Below are 18,704 nucleotides of genomic sequence, written 5' to 3'. Positions count from 1 at the left end.
TGAAGCCACGGGGATTATTGAGGAACAGAAGACACAGAAGCCTGGACAGATATCCTAAAAACACAATAATAAACAGGCTTCAAATTCAACTTGGAAGATGGGTTTCTAGTCAAGCAGCACATTCAGTGAGACTGTTCCCACTCAGATGGACTTTTTACTCTTTCCTGGTGAGGGGTCACCACGGGAAGGAAGCAACTGGGAAAAGCAACAAGCCTCCACAATGAGAAAAGAGGAAAGAGGAAGGAAAGCCATGCCCCAAGGCACTTCTTGAAGCCCATCTCCATGGGGAGGGCTATGGAAGAAACCAACTTGGCTTCCAGAAACCCATGTTCATCCCAAGCTGTAGCTAAGCCATGGAATGGTGGGAGCAGCACCCAACTTGCTCATGTTGGACACAGGTCTTGTGAGGAGCAGCTGAGAAAACTGGGATCCCCTAAAGATGAAGCTTCCCAATGTGGATGAAAAGAGAGAGGGACAAGGTGTCAGCAGATCTGAATTCTCCAAGTGAAACTCAAGATCAGCAGAAAAAACTTCAGCTTTCTGGTACAATGGCAACAATGGGAACTGCTTTGGGGAGTTAAGAACTGCTCTAAAACACTGCAGCAGACACCAGGCAGCTTCTCTTATTTAAGTTTATAAATAAAGAAGAAATCCTGCCCAGCCTGGAGTCAGTATCACCTCTGCTTCTACTTCCAAACCTGAACAAAAGGGAACATATTGCAACTACAGAGAGAGAGAGAGAAGGGCTGCTGCCTATTTCTTTAAATGTAATGTTAATGCTTTGTAATCAGCTTTAATTTTTAAACAGACCCAGCCCTCCCTGTCCATTTCCCCTAATTCAGGACACGTGGAAGGTAAATGGCCTCTGCTTAAACCAGGACAGTCTCAGTGGTGACAGCTGGAGAGCCTGTAAGTCTCAACTGCCTGCTAACAGGAATGGATGTCAAAACTCACCAGGGGAGGGGAAACGGGGAGGGCAAGGGAGGTGCTGGAGATGCCATAAGGTCAGGGAGAAGCCAGGAGATAAAGGCAGACAGGGCACGGCTCATTGACTGGATGGAAAGTCACTGAAACCATCAGGACTGGGAAGAAACACTAGAAGTGATCAAAGGACTTGGCAGTGACTCCCCAGCCCAGATGAAGTTGGTTTCCCTTTCAGGGTGTTGGTAACAGCCCCACAAACACACCAAGGAGGAAGGACAAGTGTCTTTTAGGAGACTTCAAACAGATAAATCAGGGACTGAGCAACTCCTGGTGTTTCCCTGGGATGCTGCCCTCCGACTTTGCAAGCTCAAAGGTGTGAAAAAAGCAGCCCAAGGACTTCCAGCCTAAAAGAGAGCTGGGGGAGGGCTTTGGACATGAGGGGGTAGGGAGAGGAGAAGGGAAATGGGTTAAAACTTGGAGAGAAAGGGGAGATTGAGGTTGGAGATGGGGAGGAACTTCTTGAATTTGAGGGTGGGGAGAGCCTGGCCCAGGTTGTCCCCAGAAGCTGTGGCTGCCCCATCCCTGGCAGTGTCTCAGGTCAGGTTGGATGGGGCTTGGAGCACCCTGGGCTGGTGGGAGGTGTCCCTGCCCATGCAGGGGGTTGGGACTGGATGAGCTTTGAGGTCCCTTCTAGCCCAAACTATTCAGTGATTCTATGATTTCATGTGAGACCTGGACACTGAACAAGGGTACAAAACCACCCAGGAGGCTCTTCCTGTGCTCCTCCAACACTGCTGCCTCTGCAAAGAGGGGAGACATTTATGGTACATCAAGAGTGCTCATCACATAAAAACATATAAAACATTTTCCCCCAAGAAAAAAATCTGATAGAGCCTGTGAGCCTTGCTCCCCCCCCAGAAAAGCCATTCTCCCAGTGACAGAATGAGGGGCAATGCCTTTAAACTGGAAGAGGGGAGACTGAGATGGGATCTTAGGAAGAATAAGTGAGGGTAGTAGGACCTGGCCCAGGTTGCTCACAGAAGCTGTGGCTGCCCCATCCCTGGCAGTGTCTCAGGTCAGGTTGGATGGGGCTTGGAGCACCCTGGGCTGGTGGGAGGTGTCCCTGCCCATGCAGGGGGTTGGGACTGGATGATTTTTAAGGTCCCTTCCAACCCAAACCATTCTGGGATTCTCTGGGACAATTCCATGATTTGGTATTGAGAGCACAGGATAAACAACAGGACTCTGGCTTTTGGGGGTAGGGGGTGGTTGGAGGGTGGAAAAACTTCCCCATGATGCTGGGAATTAAATGCTCAATATTTTTTTGGTCTGGTGAGGAAGTGGAAAGATGAACTTAGTGCTCTGTCTGATCTCCCTCGAGTCTCTTGGGGAAGCACTGGCAAAGCTCAGCCATCGTCTCAAAGATGTGGTGGTTCTACAGACCTCAGGAAACTGTGCAAATTATTAGGGGAAACTGGAAGAGGGGGGACTGAGATGGGATCTTAGGAAGAATATGTGAGGGTAGTAGGACCTGGCTCAGGTTGCCCCCAGAAGCTGTGGCTGCCCCACCCCTGGCAATGTCTCAGGTCAGGTTGGATGGGGCTTGGAGCCCCCTGGGCTGGTGGGAGGTGTCCCTGCCCATGCAGGGGGTTGGAACTGGATGAGCTTTGAGGTCCCTTCCAACCCAAACCATTCTGTGATGAAAAGCCAAACTGTACCTAGAAATAACCATCCTGCATTTTATTATTATTAGGGTTGGACCAGATGATCCTTGGGGTCCCTTCCAACCTGACATTTTCTGAGTCTGTCATCTCCAAGGGACTTCACCAAGGTCATTCAACAAGTCAAGGGTTTCCAGAAGCACTCAGGTGTCACAGCACCCACCTCCAGCTCTACTCCAACAACTCAAGCAAGCTGTGTTGGGTTGTACCAAGCCGTGTAACACAACCTCACAGTGGCCTAGGTAATGCCTGCTTGGTTGAATCAAAGGGAAAACCAACACAGTAGGAGAAGGACTTGTCTGAGCCACTATTTTTAGCCCCAGTTGGTGGGCAGACAAATCCTAATCGTCAGCAGCAGCTGCCTCGTCATCCGTCCCAAGATATCAAACCAAAGCTGCCCGGTGTCAGGAGGACAGCCTGAGCTGAATGCCCTGCCACTGCTGCCCAAGATTAGTGTCCAGGAGTAATGTAGGACAGCAGGAAAACCCAGGAGGATCCAACAGGATGAGTTTAAAGCAACAAGGCAAGGCACACCATGCCCCAAGGAGCAGAAGTCACCTGCGCCGGAAAGGTTTGGAGCAGCGGTCCAGGGGCTTGGGAATCCTTTGGCCCTCATCCTGCTGGGAAGAACCTGGCAGCACCACACTGACTGCTGCCATCAAACCTGTGGTTGGTGTCTCCCTGTCCCAAAACTGCATTTTCCTCACCACCCCCAGCCAGATGCTGACGTGGAAAGGGTGCAGATGCCGGGAGGGTTGAGCTGCAGTCGAGCACCCCCCTCCCCTCTGCAGGGCACACGCAGGGAACTGTGTGTACTTGACACAGAATAAGCTCCTTTTAACTGAGGCTTATGCCAACATATTTTACTCAGAGTGCATCCCGGCCTCGTTTGCTGACAATAATTCATTCATGTGCAGTGATTTGTCCTCTAGGAAATACCTCTCCCTGTTCCTGGCCCTGCTCAGCACACGCACCCGGGAACTCGCGCTCAGCCACTTCGGTTCTCCTTACTGCCTGCCACTGACCTTCTCTTCTCCCTTATCACCTGAAACACACCTGCAAAAATGTTTTTCCTTGCTTCTTCTTCAGTCTGAAATTCAACCAGACCCGTTTCAGGGTAATACTTCATTTAAAAAAATCTGTTCCCACTGGGAAGACCCTAACCCCAGTCTTTCCTTCCTGTCCACTCGAATGCAATCAAGCTCATCTGCATTTTGCCAAGCTGCTAGTGACTCATTTGGGTCCCTCTTCCCTAAAAAGGGGATTCAACAGGAAAAAAAACTATCTGTCTTGGTTTTATTTAGTTGGGTTTTCTTTTCCCCATGCAAAAAAGCCACCAGTTAGAAGCAGACCAGCATGCTGCACCTCCCTGTCCTGCAGCAGCCAGAACCAGGCAGTTCCCTTTGCTGGGTTTGCCTGATGCATCTCCCTCTTGCTTTCATGCCCTGAAAACTGGATCCTGACTCCCACCTTTCCCTCCTGGATGTGCTTTCAAGTGTAAACAACCTGCCCAGAGCTGGATGGGACTGACAACCCTGCTCCAGGGTGGGAGAGGAGGGTTCCCCATCTCCCATCCTGCGCAGCAAGAGGGTGGAGACAGGTTTTCACCTGACACCTTATTGATTTCCTGCAGGAAGCTCAGCAACCTCACTCAGAGCTGAAAGTTTTCCAGCTTGTCAACAGTTTCTGATACAGAAACCTCACTGTAGGCTGTCCCTGAGCTCCCACTTGTACGGCTGCTGTGCCACCACCAGGCACATCAGTGCCCAAAGAGCATCTCCAGCAGCCCAGGAGGAGAAACATGAGGAAAATCATAGAATCACAGGATAATTTGGGTTGGAAGGGACCAGTCCAACCCCCCTGCAGTCAGCAGGGACATCCCCAACCAGATCAGGATGCTCAGAGCCTCCTCGAGCCTCACCTTGAATATCTCCAGGGATGAGACCTCAACCACCTCCTGGGCAACCTGGTCCATTTTTTCACTACCCTAAAATATGCTTTGGGGCCAGGGAAAGGAGCAGCATTGCCACACGTGAGGACCAAGGTGGACAAGGAAGGATCCATTTGGTCTCTGGCTGTGTCTGTGAAATGAATTCCCTGATCACAGCTTGATCTCCCATCTTCCACTGCCCCTTCTCCTCTCAGAAACACCAAGCTCTTTCCACTCTGCCTCTTTCTGACACTATTTTTGAACTCTAGCTGGAGTTTGGAGCTCATCACCCCTCCCCACCTTAAAATGGGATCTTCAGAATGCCACACACTGAGCAAAAAACCAACAACAACAGGGCTTGGGATGACACTGAGGCCACCAAACCAACCAACTCTGCTCTGTCCTTCATGGGCAGCACTGCAGGATGCTACAGCCCTGCGTGGGTTACAGCTTAGGAAAAAGCTTCATCAATATTTCAAGATGAAGCCAGGAAGCCTGAGCAGCTTTCAACCCCCTGATCAGATCAATGTCAAACAAAAGGCTGCAGTATGAGGATGTTCCAGCCAGGTCCAGACTGCAGACTGGCAGCCTCACCTCTCCTTCCCAACGCCGATCGAGTTTCCCTCATCCAGCCCCGTTGAGCTGGGATGGCTCCAGCACCTGCCCATCCCATCCCATCCCATCCTATCACACTGAGCTGCCCACTGCACACACCAAAAGCAGCCCCAGAGGGCAAAGTTTCCTCTGACTGAAGCATTTTCAGCTTCCAGCAAACTTCAGAAATTGGTGATGCTACAGTTCCTTCTGCTTTGAATATCACCCAGCTTTAAATATTCTGAAGTCATGGAATGGTTTGGGTTGGAAGGGACCTCAAAGCTCATCCAGTCCCAACCCCCTGCATGGGCAGGGACACCTCCCACCAGCCCAGGGGGCTCCAAGCCCCATCCAACCTGACCTGAGACACTGCCAGGGATGGGGCAGCCACAGCAATCCTGGGAAATTTATCCCCAGGATAATCTCTGTGAGGGCTCTGCTTGGGTCAGGTTTCTGTCATCTGGGTCCTTTCAGCCCTGTCCCCTTCTGCAGGGTCAGAACCCCCCAAGTGGGTCACTTAAATCAGCTGATGGAAGGACTGAAGTTCTCCCATCTTTGGGCATCCTGATGGACACTGGATGCAAGGAGATCCAAATGCCCCTGGTTTGTGCAGCTCTGAAACACTCCCTGGAACAGCACTTGGGGCTTTTATAGCTCAGTTGGAGATAGACCCCAAAACCATATTGTCATAGAATCATGGAATGGTTTGGGTTGGAAGGGACCTCAAAGCTCATCCAGTCCCAACCCCCTGCATGGGCAGGGACACCTCCCACCAGCCCAGGGTGCTCCAAGCCCCATCCAACCTGACCTGAGACACTGCCAGGGATGGGGCAGCCACAACTTCCTTGGACAACCTGGGCCAGGCTCTCCCCACCCTCAAATTCAAGAAGTTCCTCCCCATCTCCAACCTGCAACTCCCTGAAAGGAGGTTGGAGCCAGGGGGGGGTTGGGCTCTTTTCCCAGGCAACTCTCAGCAAGACAAGAGGGCAGGGTCTCAAGTTGTGCCAGGGGAGGTTTAGGTTGGAGATGAGAATTTCTTTCTGGAGAGGGTGATCAGGCATTGGAATGGGCTGCCCAGGGAAGGGGTGGATTCTCCGTGTCTGGAGCTATTTCCAAAGAGCCTGGATGTGGCACTGAGTGCCATGGGCTGGGAACTGCAGTGGGAGTGGATCAAGGGTTGGACTTGATGAGCTCTGAGGTCCCTTCCAACCCAGCCATCTCTATGATTCTATAAAACACAGCAGATGCTTGGAAGCCCCATCCAACCTGACCTGAGACACTGCCAGGGATGGGGCAGCCACAACTTCCTTGGACAACCTGGGCCAGGCTCTCCCCACCCTCAAATTCAAGAATTTCCTCCCCATCTCCAACCTCAATCTCCCCTTTCTCTCCAAGTTTTAATCCATTTCCCTTCTCCTCTCCCTACCCCTCAATGTCCAAAGCCCTCCCCCAGTTTTCTTGCAGGCAAAATGGGACAGACACTGCCAGGGATGGGGCAGCCACAGCTTCTGGGGACAACCTGGGCAACCAGGGGCTCAGCACCCTCACCCCAAAGAATTTCTTCCCAATGTGCAACCTAAATCTCCCCTTTCCCAGCTGAGTATTACTCTGCTTTAAATATTACTGCCTTTTAAATAGTGCTCCAACTCTTGCTCTGCTTTAACTCTTGCTCTGCTTTCATGCCAGCCACTTAAGAACAAAACATCTGAGGCTCAAACCACGGGGTCATCACTTCCAGCAGCCAGACTCACAGCAGCTGCTTTAGAGGAGCAAGAAAACCATAATGCACTTAGCTGGCTTGACACTGCATGGCAGCAGGAGATCTTATTTCCCTTACCTACAAATGTAACTGATCACAAGATTATCTGCAGCTCTTTGGTGGTTCAGCCACGCTGCTGGGTTCCCTTCCTCCCTGGAATACTGAGTTTAGTGTTCTGAGACATCCACAGGCATAGGGAAGTTGCCTCTTTTTAGCCCTCTTGGTTATCTCCTATCACTTAATTATTATTCAGACACCAGAGAGAGGATGGGGAAAATACCACAAGACAGGAACAAAAAAAATAATAAATAAAAAAAAAAAAATTACATCTAATGGCTAAAATCAATGAGATGGGGATAATTTTACATCCCCTCCAGGGAAAGGGGTGTGAGTAAGGGATTGGAATCCCTCAGAAAGGACCTAAATAATGGTAAGAGCATTCCTAGAGAGAAATGTTTATTGGAAATATCAACAAATTAAGACTTAGCCAGCAATAGTGAGTTTGCTGGTTAACACCCTTACAGCTGTGGCAGTTGTTCCCCCCCCCCCAATCCTTCCTGCAACCAATTGCAGCAAACCACTCTCCATTTCACCTCCTTCTTCTAAAAGGACACAAATAAGTAAGTCCTGGTGTCCAGGAGGATGCTGAGAGTCCCAGCCTGAGCTTCAGGGTAGGGGGAAGGCAGATAAATCCTCGGTGGCATTGCCAAGGCTGAAAATCCATCTGCTCTCCATCCCCAGGACAGAGGCAGCAGGAATGGATACCACCATCTCCTCCATCCCTGAGGGAGATATATTAGCTGGTTACGTCAGGAAACTAACAGCATGGTGCTCCCAAGGACCAGAGTGCCCAACAAAGCCTTAATACCACCCGAGATCAGAGCCAATCCAAGGAGAGTGGGAGCAAGACAAAGGGGGCTGTGCAGAGAGGGAAAAAAAAAAAAATGCTGCAGTCTCTCCCCTTAATGCACTTGAAATCCCATCTGATTTCCAACTCTGCTGCTACAAAAAAAAAAAATAAGAAAATAATAATAATTATTATTAAAAAAAAAAAAGAGCCCAGCCTGCATTAAAATGCTCTTAGTGCTGAGGTAGAGTGACTCAGGAAGGGTGGGGAGGAGGAGAGGTGGTGAGGGGAAGCATCCAGAGGAATCCAGACCATGCAAGAAGCATTTTTTGGAAGCAGACCAAAAGGAGCCAGGGGTGCAGATCTGCTAAAGGACACCAATGTGCTCTTCCAAATCTGATTAGTTGCTGGTTTTGAGCATCCAGGGTCACATCCTTTGATAAACACCCATTGTTCATCCCCCCCCCCCTCAAGCCAGGCTGCAGGCAAAGCCTCATACAACACAACCCTACTCTTCCCTTTAGGATCAGAGGCATTCCCAGCTCAGAGGACAGGGTTTTCACTTCGTTTCTGCTCCCTCTTCAGGCTGGCTGACTCCACAGCAAGAGACATCAAGTTGAACACCCTGAGTAAAATCACTTTTCCCTCCACTCCCCCTTTTTTTGGCTGCATATTAAACATCCATTAAACCAAGCACTTTCCCTGTGAGGTGAGGATTTTGATGGAAGGTCTCATCTAGCCAGATTTCTGCTTCACAGGCAGTGACAAAGCAAGAAGTCATCACTCTGCCACCCAACTGCACGTGCTTCTCTCTCCTTGGACCACCAGAGTCCAAATCCTCCCATCCTCGAGGCAATGTTTCTTTACAGCTTCACATTATGCAGTTTTTTGGAGCTTATTTTGACACACCTCCCTCCACTTAATCCAAATAACCAGTGAGTTTCATCTCTGGAGCTGGGAAACATGGCAAAGGCATCAGGCATAGGCACAGAGCAACTGGAGGAGGTGGGTGAGCTCCAGCTGGATGTTCCAGTATCACCTCTTGAATCCATTTCTGTCCTGTTTTATTGACTACCAGCTTATTTGGAACAAATGCCACCAGACTTGGCAGAAGACACCCAGGTAAGAAGTGAGAAAGAAGACAGAGAATCCCTAGAACCAAGTGATTGACTGTGGTGGTGAGATGGGAAAGAAAGCCAGGAGGCAAATAACCCAAGGGATGGCTGGAAGGAGTCAGCCAAGCAGAAAACAGTTGCTCAAGAACAGCCAAGAAGCACACCAAAAACATTTTTAGAAGGGAAGGAAATGAGGGGGTAAAAAAACCTTGATCATATTCTGCCACTCCACAGTGAAGTGGTTTGGAGAGGAGTTTATTTGGGCACTGACAAGTTGTGTTAGTTGACCAAGTTTGCTAAATACTGTGAAGATACAGTGAGGAGCAGCTTCACCCCCCTAAAATAAATGAGCAAGCTGGCAGGAGGAGGAATAGAAGAGAGCCACCAGGACTATGGGATGAGAGGTTAGTGCTGCCATTTTATGTCACAACCTAGTTAGTGACCATGTGCAGGGAGGCAGAACTTGTGTGCTGGTTGAAAAGTTGACATTTCCAGTAAAAGAGAGGAAAACCCCCTAGCTGAGAGCAAAGAACAAAACCATAAAAAGTAAAAAAAAATAAAATAAATTCTTGCAGACTTACCATTGGCATCTTGGACTCCAGTAAGTGCTCCTACTGCTGCTGCAGTTTCACCAGACAAGACAATTTGTCCCCCACCTTGAAGGGTGGCTTCAGCAAGCGTGGCTACTGCATGGGCAGCTGCTTCACTGCAGGGACAGGAGAGGAGAAAGAAGAATTAGGAAGGCCAAAAAACCCAGTAAAAACATTTCAACCAAGCACTGTATGTCAAGAGAAAAAATCCAGAAGGGAGGGGTTCTTACTGGGCCTAAATGAAGTTATTCAGAGCAGAAAATCTACTGTGCAGGGGGGCTACATGTGAAGCAGCAGCTTCTGCTGGCTTGTTTCTGCTTGCAGATCTCTTAGTCAGAATATATTTGGCTTCTTACCTTTGCACACTATTCCTTGGGACTTTAAAAGCTTTCAGGTAATTTATTGAATTGTTTTGGTTGGAAAAGACCTTTTAAGATCAACAAGTCCAACTGCTCCTCCAGCACTGCCAAGGCCACCACTAAACCAGGTCCCTCAGCATCACATCTCCATGGCTTCTGAATACCTCCAGGAACTGTGGGTATGTTATTTCCTCCAGGAACTGTGGGTATGTTATTTCCTCCAGGAAATGTAGGTATTTTATAGCACATGGCTCCTTCCTGCCTCACGTTTCTGGCACAGAACTCATTCTTTTGGCCCTGTCCCATTCCAGATCTCTACAGATTTTAGAGCTCTACCCTTTATTACTGATTCAGCCCTTGTGTTGCAACAGACCCAGAGGTTTTACCAGTTCCAGGATCACATCAGCAGCTCTGCATTTAGCTAAGATGGAGCACTGCTCCCCAGCCAGGGGGGTTTAATAATTCTTTTTAATGAGTGATTGGTAGCTTAGCACAGGATTCTTAAATTTCTTCCTACGAATGAGGTCAGACCAAAGGTCCTCCTCGTGCAGCAGCCCTGCTGTGAGAACAGCCAGGATCAGGTATTTAGGGAGGAGCACAAAACCACAGAATAATTTGGGTTGGGATCTCTAAAGGTCATCTAGTCCAACCCTCAGAAGAGCATCCCTGATCCTTCCTACACCCTCTCTGTTTCTGACAGCCACTGATGTATTGATTTCCTACCTCAGAGCCTGCTTCTGAACCATCAGGTTGGATTTCTCTAATCCCCTTTGAAACCCACTTACACTTTTTGCTTCCACAACATCCTGTAGCAATGAGTTCCACATTTCATTAGGTGTTGCATGAAGAAAAATTGCCTTACAGTGCTCTGAAAACTACTGCCTCAACCTGGCTTGGCAGCCCTGAAGTCCAACTTGGTGAGAAACAAATAATAAGTGTTCCTTTCTGTTTTCCTCATGATTTCAGAGACTTCCAGTCATCTCCTTCCCAAGCTGAAGAGCCACAGTTCACTTACTTTGCAAGGATTCCTCCTGGCTTCTGATCACTTTTATTTTTCCAAACATTTTCTAAATGTCAGACATCTCTTTGGATGGGGTGACCATTTTCCACACTATTCAAGATGTAGCCACACCATGAGATGCTCCAAGGGCCTAATCCTGGCTTGTTCTCTGGGCCTTTCCCTTTAATTCTCAGTGTTCCACTTACTCTTCTGATGATTTCTGATCAGCAGTGATAAAACATGAGTGGAGCTCCCTGAAGGTACCTGGCAGCAAAGTTAGTTCCTCACTGGGTTTATCCAGGAGATACAACAACCTTCCAATATCTGAAGGGGCTCCAAGAAAGCTGGGGGAGGGCTTTGGACACGGGGGGGTAGGGAGAGGAGAAGGGAAATGGGTTAAAACTTGGAGAGAAAGGGGAGATTGAGGTTGGAGATGGGGAGGAAATTCTTGACTTTGAGGGTGGGGAGAGCCTGGCCCAGGTTGTCCAAGGAAGTTGTGGCTGCCCCATCCCTGGCAGTGTCTCAGGTCAGGTTGGATGGGGCTTGGAGCACCCTGGGCTGGATGAGAGGTGTCCCTGCCCATGCAGGGGGTTGGGACTGGATGAGCTTTGAGGTCCCTTCCAACCCAAACCATTCCAGGATTCTGTGAAATTCCCAAAGCTCTTCAGGAGAAGCCTGAAGGTAACAGACACTGTGCTCATTAAAGTGCTGCTGGAAGATGAGGCTGCTTTAAAGAAAAGGGTTTAGGGAGACCTTAGAGCACCTTCCAGTGCCTGAAGGGGCTCCAGGAAAGCTGGGGAGGGACTTGGGACAAGGGCCTGGAGGGATGGGACCCTGCGAGGGGGAAGGGTTTCCAGCTGCAAGAGGGGAGATGGAGAGGAGATCTTGGGCAGGCAGGGAAGGAGGGAGGGAAAAATTGTTTGGGGTGAGGGTGCTGAGCTTTAGAACCAGGTTGCCCAGGAAAAGAGTCTCTGCCCCATCCCTGGCAGTGTTCAAAGCCAGGCTGGATGGGGCTTGGAGCAATCTGGGAGGGAGGTGTCCCTGCCCATGGCAGGGGGGTTGGAATGAGCTGAGCTTTCAGTTCTCTTCCAACCCAACCCATTCCAGGATTCTATCTCTTGGGGAGGGAGGGAGGGAGAAATTCTTTGGGGTGAGGGTGCTGAGCCCCTGGGTGCCCAGGTTGCCCCCAGAAGCTGTGGCTGCCCCATCCCTGGAGGTGTTGAAGGTTGGATGGGGCTTGGAGCCCCCTGGGCTGGGGGAGGGGTCCCTGGATTGTCCCCTTGGGACTTGAGGAGCTTTAAGGTCCCCTCCAACCCAAACCCTTCCAGGATTCCATGCTCATTAAGTCAAGGAGCATTAATTAGGGTTCCCTCATCCCTGGAAGCTTTCATGGACACCTTGGGTGGGTTTGGAGCCCCCTGGGCTGGCGGGAGGTGTCCCTGCCCATGCAGGGGGTTGGAATGAGATGTTCTTGAAGGTCCCTTCCAACCCAACCCATCCTGGGATTCTATGATATTTCTCCATATGTCTATCACTGGGCATTTACTGACAGCAACTTTTATTTGCCACCTGGCTGCAGAGCCAGAGAGCTGTGAGCATCCTTCAGGTGAGCATCCTTCAGGAGCTGCCCAGATTGCTCCAGACTTCTGGACAACTATTGGCTACTTCCAATGACTCATCACAAAATTCTTTCAAACCCACCTCCTTCCTGCTCCTTAATCTACCTTTTCATACCTTAATGAACTAAAAACATAGAAACACAGGTATTTTCTTTAGCACACCCTCTAGAAAAGATCTGAGGAGCCACCTTGAAGCCTCTTCCTTAACTGTCCTGCTCATTCTCTGGCAGACCAATTAACTCAAATATATTCCAAGTGCTTCCTACTCATTGTCTCTCCCTGATGCTGTTGCACTTCCCAGCTGCACTCCCTCAGGGTGTATTTGCATTTCTAAACAGGGATATTTGTAAAGGGACTTTTTACAAGGGCATGGAGTGATAGGACAAGGTGGAAGAGTTTCAAAATGGAAGAGGGAAGATTCCGATTGGACACTAGGAAGAAATTCCTATGAAGGTGGTGAGACCCAGGATGCCTAAAGAAGTGGTTGAAACCTCATCCCTGGAAACAAAATGAGATTGGATGTGGCTCTGAGCTCCCTGATCCAGCTGAAGATGTCCCTGCTGACTGCTGGGGTTTGAGCTTTAAAGACCACTCCCAACCTGGACCATTCTGTGAATCTCTTCTGAACCTCAGCTGTGTGAAGGCAGGATGAATGCTGCAGGAAAGCCAACCCCAACCCAGCAAACCTGGGCTGGGCACGGGTTTCCTGATGTCACCCTGCTTCCCAGACTTCACACAGCACTTACTTGAATCCCCTTTCCAGGGCAATTGAGAGTTTTAATCCTCTGTTACTGCTGCATCCCTGAAAATCACAATAAGGATCTGCGGCATAAAAAGCTTTTTCCAGTTCCAGTCTGCTCTGCAAACATTCATTGGTTCAAATCAATGAATTAATTACCCACCTCCACTTTGCTTTCTTTTACTAGAAGGCCTAATACTTCCCATCCTCAAACCTGGCAGAGGTTGTATCATCCATCATGTCATGCTGCTGGCAGAGCTACTGCTCTACACAGGACTAGGGAAGACTCAGCAGCCACTGGAGCAAGATTTAGAGATGGGAGTTTTCAGCTAAATTAGGAATAAAAATTCCAAAGCTGGGAAGATCCACCAGCTTTCAAGGATCAGAGCCTTGTTGAGAGCTTCCTGCAGGCAAGGGAGAGACCACAGTGACACAGCTGAGGCTACAAGGAGCATTTTGGGGCAAAGGAAGAAGTGCACCCTGTGGAATGGTGTTGGAGAGGACAGTCACTTAGGAAGATCTCCATCTCTGGGATGTGTGGTAGACCAAGAGGGTGACAACAAGCTGGGAAATAAACCAGGAGGCTCCTCATTCCCACTGCTAGAGCCTTCACACTGCTCCTGAACTCCAGGCTTTCCTGGGCATGATGTGGTTGAGCCTGTCTTGAGGCACAGTAGAGGCTGAATGATTTGCTGGAGGTTCTTCCATCAACATTTTCTAGAAGAGTCCCTTTAGTTCTTACAATAATTCTTGTTACATTCTGAATTTCTTAAGCTAATACAGGAAAAGGAACTGCTCAATGTGACCTCAAAATGAGTAGTGATGGGATGAAATGAAATTGGAAGTGCACTCGTGTTCTAGTCCAGAAAAACTTCATGAAAAACACAGAGAAAAATCTGTCACCTGGAAACGTGCAGGGGACAAATCCTGCAAGCTGAGTTCTAGGAGGTGACTTTTCCCTGCAACTCCATGCATAGTTACTTTAGCTGTTCTTCTGACAGTGTCCTAAAAAACCACTTGCTTTTAAAAGGCAATTTTATAGTGAAACTATTGGCAAAAAAAGCCAACTTTACCCATCTCATGTGGCAGCAGAAAAGGACATATCTGATGGACAGGAATCTGGACTGTGCAGAGGAAAAATAGAAAATTGTTTCTGTCCTAGCTCAAACCAGGAAAGGAAAAGTTCTAGGTGTGTTGATGATTCATAGAATCATAGAATCATAGAATTAGCCGGGTTGGAAGGGACCTCAGAGATCATCTAGTCCAACCCTTGACCCACCGGAGCAGTTGCTAGACCATGGCACTGAGTGCCACATCCAGTCTTTTTTTAAATGTCTCCAGGGACGGAGAATCTACCACCTCACCGGGCAGTCCATTCCATAGCCTGATCACCCTCTCCGTGAAGAAATTCTTTCTAATATCTAACCTAAACCTCCCCTGGCACAACTTAAGACTGTGTCCTCTTGTCTTGTTGAAGGTCGTCTGTGAAAAGAGTCCAGTTCCCACCTCGCTACAGCCTCCTTTCAGGTAGTTGTAGGCAGCAATGAGGTCTCCCCTGAGCCTCCTCTTCTTCAGGCTGAACAGCCCCAGCTCTCTCAGCCTCTCCTCATAGGGCCTGTGCTCCAGTCCCTTCACCAGCCTGGTTGCCCTCCTTTGGACCTGTTCCAGGACCTCTACATCCTTCTTAAACTGAGGGGCCCAGAACTGGACACAGTACTCGAGGTGTGGCCTAACCAGTGCTGAGTACAGGGGAAGAATCACCTCCCTGGACCTGCTGGTGACGCTGTTTCTGATACAGGCCAGGATGCCATTGGCCTTCTTGGCCACCTGGGCACACTGCTGGCTCATGTTAAGTTTCTTGTCAATGCAGACTCCCAGGTCCCTTTCTGCCTGGCTGCTCTCCAGCCACTCTGTCCCCAGCCTGTAGCGCTGCATGGGGTTGTTGTGGCCAAAGTGCAGGACCCGGCACTTGGAATGTTGAACCTCATCCCGTTGGAATCAGCCCAACTCTCCAGTCTGTCCAGGTCCCTCTGCAGAGCCCTCCTGCCTTCGAGTTGGTCCACACTTCCTCCCAGCTTGGTGTCATCTGCGAATTTGCTGATGATGGACTCAATCCCTTCGTCTAGGTCGTCGATAAAGATATTAAACAGAACTGGGCCCAACACTGATCCCTGGGGGACACCACTGGTGACCAGCTGCCAACTGGATGCAGCCCCGTTCAGCACCACTCTCTGGGCCCGGCCCTCCAGCCAGTTCCTAACCCAGCACAGGGTGCTCCTGTCCAAGCTGTGGGCTGACAGCTTTTTCAGGAGAATGCTATGGGGGACGGTGTCAAAGGCTTTGCTGAAATCCAGGTAGACGATTCACTTGCAATAGCAACTTCAGTTGCAATAGCATTTTGGAAGCAAGATTCCCCTCTGGATCAAGGTGGCTCCTTTAGCAATTTGGAGCTTTCCTCCAGCCATCACAAGGGTGGGGATTGTGCCTTGTCCCTAACCCAGGGCTGCTCAGCCAACAGCCTCTAGGCCAGGATCCCCATCTGGATGAAGAAAATATTTTGTCTACATCTCAAGAGTGTGAAATCCCCCATGCTGTGTTCCCTCTGGTGCTCCTGCCACAGCCATTCCCAGCTTTTCAGAACAGCAGGGAAAGTTTAAGCAACTCACCAGAGCTGATCAAAGGCTTCCTGCTGCAAGGACCTGTGGAGAACTGTGTTGGGGATCTTGGTAACCTGAGTCCAACCAAAAACCCAGCAGGGCTCAGTCCAAGAAAAAAGGCAGCATTACTACAGCAGCTCATTCTCCTTCTAAAGCTTTGGATGCAGTACCACCCCCCAGCTTCCCCATGGAAAAACTGCCTTGGCATGGCTTGGAGAAGTGGGCTGTGGGGAACTGGCTGACAGAACAAACCCAGAGGGTTACAGTAAATTGTTCCTCCTCCAACTGGCAAGGGGTCACAAGTGAAGTCCCCCAGGGATGGATATTGGGCCTGATGCTGTTTAAAATCTTCAACCTGGATGTTGGGACCTGAGCACCCTGATGAAGTTTGCAGGATGAGTTGACACCCCAGAAGGGAGAGCCACCCTCCAGGAGGACTTCAGACAGATTGGAGGAGGGGGCTAGAAAGAACTTTATGAAGTTCAACGTGGAGAAATGTCAGGTCTTGTACCTGGGAACACATAATCCAGGAGTGCAGCTGGAGAGCAGCCTTGTGGAAAGGGAGCTGGGGGGCTTGGTGGACAAGAGGCTCAACAGGAGTGAACAGTGTGCTGCAGCAGCACAGAAAACCAACAGGATGCTGGGCTGCAGCAACAAGGGCATCACCAGCAGAGACCATGAAGCCCTCATCTCACTCTGATCAGCATTTGTCAAACCAAACCTGGAATATTGCATCCAGTTTTGGGCCCTGCTGTACAAAAAGGATGTGGACAGGCTGGAGAGAGTTCAGAGAAAAGCCAGGAGGATGATCAGAGGACTGGAGCACCTGCCATGTGAGGAGAGGCTGAGAAAACTGCATCTGAGATCTGCCAGACTGCATCTGCCTTGAGAAGAGAAGGCTCAGGGCAGACCTAATTCTGATGTTCCACTACTCCAAGGGGGCTCCAAAGGAGATGGAGACTCCCTATGGACAAGGAACCCCATGGACAAGGGGCAATGGGCACAAGTTGCTCCTGGGGAGATTCCAATTGGACACAAAAATAAAAAATTTCCCTCTGAGGACAGTCAGACATTGGGATGGTCTCCCAGGGTGGATTCTCCCACTTTGGGAAGTTTGAAGTCTCAGCTCAGTGAGTGCTGGGACATCTCAGCTCAATAACATGAGAAGGGTTGGAGCAGCTGATCCTGGAGGTCCCTTCCCAGGTGACATTCTGTGGTTCTATGATCACAGCTTCTACTTCAGATACACACCTGGGAGAAACCCCAAAACTGGTCTCTGGAGGAGATTCTGATTTCTGAAGAGAGCCCATACTGCCCCACAAGAGGATAATTCAGTCTTAGTTGTTAACTAAACTTGGGGGAAACCCAGACCAGCACACTCCAAAGGTGCAATGAGCACATCATGGTTGCTGAGCAAGCTCCAGTCTGTAACTGGACCTTTGCTGCATAAATGAGACTGTTCAGAGTGTACAGTTACTACCTCCCTTTTTCTCTTTCAGAAAATTTCCATGTCAGTGCTCATCTATGGTTACAGTGGAAATGAGGAACTGTCCTCCAGACACCTGGGCAGGAATTTGCTACAGAAAAGCCTCTGTGGGGTTCCCAAAAGCTCTGGGACTGCACACTTTGGGCTTTGCACCGTTAAGGGTGAAAACCAAGAGGGAAGTGTTGTGTGTGGCTGCTCCAAGGCTCCATCTCTCCCCTGTACCTGTTGAGTGCCATGGTAACAGTTGCTCCTTGTTGCATCTCCTGAGATGCTGCCACTGCTGCTTCTGCTAATGATGCCACTGCCTGCGTGGCCTCTGATGCCTGCGTGGTCTGGATGGTCATCTCCCCCCCCTGTAGCGTTGCCCAGTTCTGCTCCACCTGCAGGGAGGAAAAAGGAAAGCAGAAGAAAGGTCTTAAGATTGGATGTCATACCATAAATGCACTTTTGCTCCCTAAAATGAAAGAATCAGACAGTTCCAAGAGGACTTTGCAGTATCCTGGCCATGCTCTGACTCTGAGAGACAGGGAAAAAAAAAAAGGACAAAGCCTGGGATCCACCAGAGAAAACTCCTGGACTCTACAACTCTTTTTCAGCCACTTTTTCAGTGAGTTTCTCTGGTCAGCCCAGCACTGCTGTTCTCCAGATGTTGAATCTGAAAAGAGGAACTTCAGTTTTATTATAGAATAATAGAATCACAAATTGGTTTGGGTTGGAAGGGACCTTTAAAGCCTTAAAGCTCCTCCAGTCCCAAGGGGACAATCCAGGGACACCTCGCCCAGCCCAGGGGGCTCCAAACCCATCCAAGGTGTCCATGAAAGCTTCCAGGGATGAGGCAACCCTAATTAATGCTCCCTGACTTAATGAGCATGGAATCATGGAAGGGGTTGGGCTGGGGGGGACCTTAAAGCTCATCCAGTCCCAAGGGGACAATTCAGGGGTTTTCTATCTCACTCTTTCATAGATGAATTCAAGGTTTGGGTTGGAAGGGACCTCAAAGCTCATCCAGTTCCAACCCCCTGTATGGGCAGGGACACCTCCCACCAGCCCAGGGGGCTCCAAGCCCCATCCAACCTGGAATTCAACACCTCCAGGGATGGGGCAGCCACAGCTTCTTGGGGCAACCAGGGTCTCACCACCCTCACACCAAAAAATTTCTTATTATTCTGTGTGCTTCTCACACACATGGAAAATGCACCCTCTAAACATCTGTGAAGCCCCTCAACCTCCCACAAATCCTTTCCATCCAGCCACATCCACCACAGAACAGGAGTTCTGATTATTACTTGGATCACTGCCTCCCAGTTTATTAAGCAGGTGCTGGACCCCCAGCAGGGATCATGTCCTGCAGGGAAATGAGCTGT

At 49.6% G+C, this 18,704-nt stretch overlaps 1 protein-coding gene across 3 annotated transcripts in view; it reads right to left on the bottom strand.

The window, feature by feature from the left end:
• The window catches only part of NRF1 (nuclear respiratory factor 1), a 96,016-nt gene that overhangs the window by 28,361 nt on the left and 48,951 nt on the right, over positions 1 to 18,704 (bottom strand). For all 3 annotated transcript variants that reach the window (XM_030455738.1, XM_030455751.1, XM_030455745.1), the window contains exons 9-10: positions 17,563 to 17,720; positions 9,472 to 9,596 (exon numbers count right to left, since the gene is read on the bottom strand). In XM_030455738.1, coding sequence (XP_030311598.1) covers positions 9,472 to 9,596; positions 17,563 to 17,720 — 283 coding nt within the window. The remainder of the gene's footprint in view (positions 1 to 9,471; positions 9,597 to 17,562; positions 17,721 to 18,704) is intronic.

Source organism: Calypte anna, chromosome 1 (genome assembly GCF_003957555.1).
Source record: "Calypte anna isolate BGI_N300 chromosome 1, bCalAnn1_v1.p, whole genome shotgun sequence".
Classification (NCBI taxonomy): Eukaryota; Metazoa; Chordata; class Aves; order Apodiformes; family Trochilidae; genus Calypte; species Calypte anna.
The sequence above is the reverse complement of the archived record's forward strand: the minus strand, read 5'-3'. Positions and strand labels throughout refer to the sequence as shown.